The following is an 8,615-nucleotide window of genomic DNA, read 5'->3' on the forward strand; positions in this document are numbered from 1 at the left end:
CCCCACCCTACCCCTGCCCTTCACCCCCCCTACCCCTGCCCTTCACCACCCCTGCCCTTCACCCCCCTCTACCCCTGCCCTTCACCCCCCCTACTACCCCTGCTCTTCACCCCCCCTAACCCTGACCTTCACCCCCCCTACCCCTGCCCTTCACCCCCCCCCACGCCTGCCCTTTGACTGACGCACGCACACACCCTGACTGACGCACTCACACACCCTGACTGACGCACGCACACACCCTGACTGACGCACGCACACACCCTGACTGACGCACGCACACACCCTGAGTGACGCACGCACAGACCCTGACTGACGCACGCACACACCCTGACTGACGCACGCACACACACCCTGACTGGCGTACGCACACAAACCCTGACTGGCGCACGCACACAAACCCTGACTGGCGCACGCACACAAACCCTGACAGCCACACGTACACACACTGACAGCCGCACGCACACTCCCTGACTGACGCACGCACACACCCTGACTGACGCACGCACACACCCTGACTGACGCACGCACACACACTGACGCACGCACACACTGACTGACTGACGCACGCACACACACACACACACTGACTGATTGACGCACTGACTGACACACACACATACATACTGACGCACGCACACAACCCCTCACAGCCGCATGCACACAACCCCTCACAGCCACACGCACACATACACAGATTGACGCGCGCGCACACACACACACACACACACTGACTGCTGCACACACACCCACTGACTGCTGCACACACACACACTGACTGCTGCACACACACACACACACACACACACTGACACACACACACACACACACTGACACAAACAAACACACACACACACACACACACACTGACACACACACACACACACACACACACTGACACACACACACACACTGACTGACACACACACACACACACACTGACTGACGCACGTGCGCACACCCCCACACCCACGCGCGCACACACACAGACTGACGCGCGCGCGCACACACACAATGAATGGTACACACACACACACATACACTGACACACACACTGACACTGACACACACACACACTGACACTGACACACACACACACACACACACTGACACACACTGACACACACACACACACACACACACACACACACACACACACACACACTGACTGACACACACTGACTGACACACACACACACACTGACTGACACACACACACTTACTGACGCGCGCGCGCGCACACCCCCACACCCACACACTGACTGAATGACTGACTGACTGCCGCACGCACACACTGACTGACTGAGGCACACACACACGCACACACTGACTGTGTGTGTGTGTGTGTGCGTCAGTCAGTCTGTGTGTGTGTTTGTGTTTCTGCGTCAGACTCACTGACGCGCGCGCACACACACTGACTGACTGACGCACACACAATGACTGACGCACACACACTGCATGAAGCTGTAAAGGAGGGAGGGGGGGAACTGGATTGATGTGAATGGGGGACAAACAGAGAGAGGGGGAGGGGTGAGGAGAGAGAGAGGAGCGGGAACATTACATCCCGGGCAACGCCGGGTCTCTCAGCTAGTATAAAATAAACGTAAAGAGAGGGTGCATACCATTCAATGATGGATACAAAAAAAGGAACAACAGGACAGTCACTCTTATACTCCCAGAAAGTGAATATATATATCATTTACGTGAATCACTATCCGTATTTGAAGTGTGTGTGTATATAAATATATATATACATACAAATGAGCATACAGTAATATTTCCATTTGCTATTTGCCTTGCTATGGAGGGTTTTTGTCACTTTTTTACTCACATAACTTCACATATACATACATATATAATATATATATATATATATATATATATATATATATATATATATATATATGCAGTGGAAGTGTATTGTGTGTATTTACCTACTGTACACACTCACTCCACATTTCAGTAACATACATATACATCTAAATAATATTCACATATACACGTTTGCTATAAATGGAATTATTACAATTTTACATTATATACACGTGCAATGAATGGAATAAACACTGTAATAAGTTTGAAATCGCCTATCCGAGCTGCTATGCATGGCTGATCCCTTTTCTCCAGCTTCCTTGAATGTACTCTATGAGGAAGATCATGTGACCAGATGCTAGTGCACGTTTAGAGAGAGGGAGGGCAGTGCTGACAAAGGGGTGTGCCTGGGTTTGTGACAGGCCATGAAGGGGCAGTGCCTTAGCAAATGCTTGTTAAAATAGAATACAAGAAAATTGGTCTTTCAAAGTTGTTTTTTTAAAAACAGAAAATGCTAAAAGTATTATTTCTTACTACAGAACTGATTTATTAAAAAAAACACACATGCAGGATATAGACTGAACTGCAGCTTTAATGGGATCCCCTATATAATCCAGGATTGTCTCAGCCTGTCCCTATAATCTGCAGGTCAAGAGGTCACCTTGTATAACCCAGGACTGTCTGAGCCTGTCCCTATACCATGCAGTCAGGGATCACCCTATATAACCCGGCACTGTGCGAGCCTGTCCCTATACCATGCCGTCGGGTCACCCTGCACTGTGTGAGCCTGTCCCTATACCATGCAGTCAGGGGTCACCCTATATAACCCGGCACTGTGTGTGCCTGTCCCGATAACATGCAGTCATGGATGTGTCGCAGGCCCCTCTGACAGTGAATGGTTAAAGCAATGAAATCTTTATTTTAAAGAAGTTATTTATACTTGGCAGACTACTTATACCTTGGACTGCACCTTTAACTTCTGCGATCCACTGTCAGATAATTGTGGGATCCACTGTGATGAGGATCTATTGCCATACATACAGGATTTTATTGTATTGTATGTCTTTATTTATATAGCACCATTAAAGTACATAGCGCTTCACAGTAGTAATACACGTGACAATCATATAAATAACAGATAATATAAATAACAGATCATGGGAATAAGTGCTTTAGACATTAAGGAAGAGGAGTCCCTGCTCCGAGGAGCTTACAGTCTAATTGGTAGGTAGGGAGAACGTACAGAGACAGTAGGAGGGAGTTCTGGTAAGTGCGTCTGCAGGGGGCCAAGCTTTATGTATCATGTGTTCAGAATATCCACACTGCTATTCATATGCTTCTTTAAGCAAGTGTGTCTTAAGGTGGGTCTTAAAGGTGGATAGAGAGGGTGCTAGTCGGGTACTGAGGGGAAGGGCATTCCAGAGGTGTGGGGCAGTCAGTGAGAAAGAGAAGCAGAGGTCCGAAAGTGGGGCCGTCGCGTCCATAATGGCTCCGTGCCTCCAGGGGGTACTTAACGTGCCTTCCTTTCCTTCCCCCCACCACGAGGTTTGGTGGATTTGCGCGCGAATCAACAAGGGGAGGGGCTAATGGGGCGGGCTATTTAAGCCCAGCGCTTGCAGGAACTGATCACGGATTCTGTTTTCCCACCCACCCAGCCCAGTGAGAATGCAATGTTGTGTCTAACCATATCTTATGAATCTGTTAGCAGATCCATCGTTACAGCTTTGGCGGAACTGTCCGGCCAGTCATCGTAGGGACACCGTGAATACCCGAAATGGGGCTCCATCCGATGCGGATGGGCCGCCAGGTAACGGTCCCCCTGAAAAGATTGTGCGGGCTGGAGGCGCCGACGCAGGCGGTCAGGCGCTGTACCCCTGACACCAATCTTAGGCAGCTGGGCGCTATCCTATGCGGGTAGGCCCAGGCGGCTCTGATAAGGGGGACCTAGGGGCCGTGGAGAGTGTCTCTCACGGTGGAGAGTGTCTCTCCCAGTGAACGGTAGACGGGGGCCGAGGAGAGTGTCTCTCGCGGCGGAGAGTGTCTCTCCTGGTGGATGGTAGATTAGGGCGGGTGGAGGAGGGCTCCCCCCGCCGGAAGATACCGAGAATAGGGATGACAAAGGACTAAGATTATGGCTGACAGTTATTTGCAGGTATTGTTAAAACAATAAAGCTGTGACCATTTTTACTTCCACAAAACTGTGTCGTCTCAGTTTATTAGGGGGGTGTAAGTAAACCACGCATTAGGCACACTAAGCCGTTAAGGTTTAAGGCAGGAGAGGGCTTTAGATACAAAGGGGGTAGAAGAAGGGCCTCCTCGCTGCCAAACGGGCAGAAAAATCAGCAGCAGGTTTATCATAGAAGAAAAACCCTATAACTTTCTACGGGATTGTGCTTCCTTTGCTGAATCTGGTGGAGGTTTTTCTTGGGTTGGTTTTGCACCCGGAGACATCGTTAGGAAGCCCCTCACCCCCATTAGGTACGAGGGTCTCCAAGGTGCAAATAAAACAGCATCAGACTTAGCAAAGGAAGAAGTCCCCGTTGCAATGGGATTTGGACTCTTATTAATGGCACGTGTAACTCCCATGTATTGGACCAGGCTGAGAGCAAGAACACAGCACCAGATTTATCACAGACATAAAATCCCGCTGTTTCCCGGGGGGAATAATTCTCGTTTATGATTCTGGTGTTTTTTTGTAAACCTGTAATCCACGCGCTTTACAGTCAGAAGAATGAGAAATAGCCAATGTGCACACATAACACCACAAGGCTAGAGCAACCTGTCCGAGAGGGTACCGAGTACCACTACACAGCTTGTATTTTAATACCCAGAGTACCACTACTCTTTTATCCTAATACCCAGAGTACCACCCCTCTTATCCTAATACCCAGAGTACCACCACTCTTTTATCCTGATACCCAGAGTACCACCCCTCTTTTATCCTAATACCCAGAGTACCACCCCTCTTTTATCCTAATACTCAGCGTACCACTACTTTTTTATCCTAATACCCAGAGTACCACCCCTCTTTTATCCTAATACCCAGAGTACCACCCCTCTTTTATCCTAATACTCAGCGTACCACTACTTTTTTATCCTAATACCCAGAGTACCACCCCTCTTTTATCCTAATACCCAGAGTACCACCACTCTTTTATCCTAATACCCGGAGCACCAATTTTCTTTAATGCTAATACTCAGATTATCACTACCCTCCCCTGCCCCCTTTAACACCCAGAGTACCGATACTTTTTATTTACAAACGCAGAGTACCAATACTTTATATTTACAGATGCAGAGTACCAATACTTTTTATTTGCAAATGCAGAGTACCAATACTTGTTATTTGCAAATGCAGAGTACCAATACTTGTTATTTGCAAACGCAGAGTACCAATACTTTTTAGTTACAAAAGCAGAGTACTAACACTTTTTATTTACAAACGCAGAGTACCAATACTTTTTATTTACAGACACAGAGTACCAATACTTTTTATTTACAAACGCAGAGTACCAACACTTTTCAGTTACAAACGCAGAGTACCAATACTTTTTAGTTACAAACGCAGAGTACCAACACTTTTTAGTTACAAAAGCAGAGTACTAACACTTTTTATTTACAAACGCAGAGTACCAATACTTTTTATTTACAGACGCAGAGTACCAATACTTTTTATTTACAAAAGCAGAGTACCAACACTTTTTATTTACAAACGCAGAGTACCAACACTTTTTAGTTACAAACGCAGAGTACCAATACTTTTTATTTACAGACGCAGAGTACCAATACTTTTTAGTTACAAACGCAGAGTACCAATACTTTTTATTTGCACTGTATTATAAAAGTGATACTGTATGTCTATGACAGACTCGCCTCCTCTCTGTTTCCTAGTATATAACTCCAAGCCCGTCTTTCGCCTTTTCAATCTTCTCCTCTCTAACTCACTTACTTGTAAGTCTGATCCGAGCAGCGCTCCCGTGGGACGGTGCTAGGGAGGACACAGTACCAGTACTCTTTACATACCCACAGCCCAATACGTTTTATACACTCCCGTACTGTCCCGCTTCCTTTTAAAAGAAAGGGGGCTTTCTTCTAGGAAATCTCCCTCCTTCCTATTCCTGGAGCATACATTATCCTTAAATCTTACTAAGACATAGTCTATGGCTCAATGTTTAACATCACACAGAGTATTTAATCTACTGCTCCTACTGCTAAGATCAGGGGTAGCCAACTCCAGTCCTCAAGAGCTACCAACAGGTCAGGTTTTCAGGATATCCCGGCTTCGGCACAGGTCGCTCAATCAGTGGCTGATTAAGCCACCTGTGCTGAACCCGGGATATCCTGAAAACCTGACCTGTTGGTAGCTCTTGAGGACTGGCGTGTCCCACCCCTGCCTTAGAGCGTAAGCTCCTCGGGGCAGAGATTCTGGACAGACCGATAAAGCGTTTATGGCGAAAGCTGCACAAATATTGGGACATTTGCAACCTAGTAAAAAGTCGCCAAAATGTCAACATTCGCGACGTTTCTGTATTTTAAGGATATTAGGGGGGGAAATAGCATTTCCCCGCCCCCCCCCGAGACTTGGGGGGATGATTCACTAACCTCCGATACGCATCAAACCAATTGGCGGCGGACGCAAAATCGCCGCGCAATCAGCCATATCGGGGTTAATGTATCCCGCCTTCGCTTCTCCAGTCGCTGTAAGAACCTTGTCTATGCAGCGGACGAGCCTGGTGGGGACCACCCCCCCTCGTCATCCTCTTCTTCAGACCGAATCCCTTTAGCTCACCAGCGACCAGCAATTAGAGTGTAAGCTCTTCTGCCGCAGAGACTCGCCGCGCTTGCAAAATTCTATGTACAGCTCAGCGTACACTATGTGAAAGGACAGTTATTGGGGCGGTAACGGGATAAATAAAGTTAAAAGGGAATCTTCGCACTCCTTCGGTTGACGCTGATGGGTCCCCGGGACGAAATCACTTACCTCGTTGTTGCTGAGGGGGCGCTCCCAGGGTGCCGTGGTGATAGCAGAGGAGCAGAGCAAAGAGGAGGCACAGGGAAGTCTTCATCGTGCCCAGCGGAGTCAGCAGGCAGAGTGAGGATGGCAGTGCCGGGTGTCTGGGTTCAAGGTATGCTGCGGGACACACCTCAGGTGAGCCTGCCAATGGTTTAACGACAGAAAAAGGGGTGTGAAAGGGGGGGGGAGGGGCGTGGCAGGGATGAAGGAGGGGCTGGGGGGGGGGGATAGGGGGGCTAATTATAAGGGATGGGAAGGGTGTCAAAACAGGAGCGTTAACCCTTTCACCTGCTGGCCCCTCTGGCAGTGAATGGGTTATGCAGAGGGAGTTGTCCAGCTGTCGGTGATGGGTGTTGTAGTGAGATAGCTGTGCATCGTCTAGCAAGTGAAAAGCAGTGGGAGATAGCTGTGCATCTGCACGGATGAGCGAGTACAGGGGTACAGCTTAGCTGAACCTCTAGGACTGTACAGCTCAACTCATTTAAGTGAAAATGAGCTTGCCCACAGGACGGAACGATGAGGCACACTGCCTGGAACCTCTAGGGCTATACACTGCAGAGCTCGCCTTCCTGCAAAGGGTTAAACCAGCAGTGGTACCTAAATGAGACCTTTTCAGAGCATCTTATAAATGAGCCTTGTATTTGGAGGGCGGACATAGAGACCCCTCTGTTCAGCTGCCCTTTTAATTGGTGCAGAAAACAAACTGAAATACAGCAGCTCATTCCATGCTCAGTACAAGTACACACAGGCACTTCATACTGATATACACCCCAGCCTAGCGCTAGTATACAATAAGGCATTGCTCACCCTTTCAGCAATGGGCTACATCTTAGCTGTGCTGGAATCTCTGGCGCTGAAGGGGTGCATCTATTCAGACTTTTTTTCCCTCGACTTACCAAACATAGATCAGTACTGAGTATGACTACTGTCAAACCTCTCCCTGCCAACAGTTCTCCCAATGGGACGCCGAGCGTCACAATGACAGTATAGTGCGCGATACGCAGCATGTAGAATTGCTGCAGACAGCCCCTGCCCAGAGGAGCTGACACTCTATATTTTTAGTGCCTGAGGCACAGGGAGATTAAGTGACTTGCCCAAGGTCACAAGGAGCTGATGTCGGGATTTGAACCCAGCTCCACGAACTCAACCTCAGTGTCAGCATTTAAAGAGTCAGTCTCTTTACTCTCTGTGCCTCTTCTTTTATTAATCCCATCAATAATTACATGTAGCAGGGTTCCCCTGGTGCCCCTTTACCTCCGCTCTGTTGCGGGGACCCACCGCGGTATGTAAGGAAGCTGCGGGGGCGATCGCGTCGCCGGGGGCTCCCAGCGGCATTAGCTGCAGGGCGCCGACATGTTTAGCTCGCGCAGAAGCAATGCGGTGGCCATGTTGGGATTGGCGTGACAGTTCGCGCATGCGCAGGGGGTCGCGCGACGCGACGGCCATTACAGGGTTGCGCATGCGCAGTTAAGAGTAGCAGCGGCCATTACAGATAGCGCACACAGCCCCAGTGTTGGAGAGGTCCCCAGGGGAATACAATTCCCAGCAGCCCCAGGGCTCATAGATATGTGATGCCACAGCAGCCAATAGGGCTTATAGCTTCCCCTGAGGAAAGAGATACATTTGGCGCGCTGAGGATAGTGAGTCAGTAGGAGCTGGGACACAGAGAGAGGAGGGTGTATATATGCAGGGAGGCAAGTAGCCTCTGCACTAGGCCAGGGCTCTCCCCTTAGGCCCCAGCTAGGCCCTACTCACCCTTAGCTTGTGGCTGCTACAGGGACGCCCCTAGGAT

The 8,615-nt window shown here is 49.0% G+C and overlaps 1 protein-coding gene across 1 annotated transcript in view; it reads right to left on the reverse strand.

Moving 5' to 3' along the window:
* MATN1 (matrilin 1) overlaps positions 1-6,958 on the reverse strand; it is a 21,771-nt gene extending 14,813 nt beyond the window's left edge. The window contains exon 1 of the mRNA XM_075603821.1: positions 6,791-6,958. Within this exon, the coding sequence (XP_075459936.1) occupies positions 6,791-6,875 (85 nt within the window). The 5' untranslated portion in view covers positions 6,876-6,958. The remainder of the gene's footprint in view (positions 1-6,790) is intronic.
* Positions 6,959-8,615: the final 1,657 nt, after the last annotated feature.

This window comes from Ascaphus truei, chromosome 6 (genome assembly GCF_040206685.1).
Source record: "Ascaphus truei isolate aAscTru1 chromosome 6, aAscTru1.hap1, whole genome shotgun sequence".
NCBI classification, from domain to species: domain Eukaryota; kingdom Metazoa; phylum Chordata; class Amphibia; order Anura; family Ascaphidae; genus Ascaphus; species Ascaphus truei.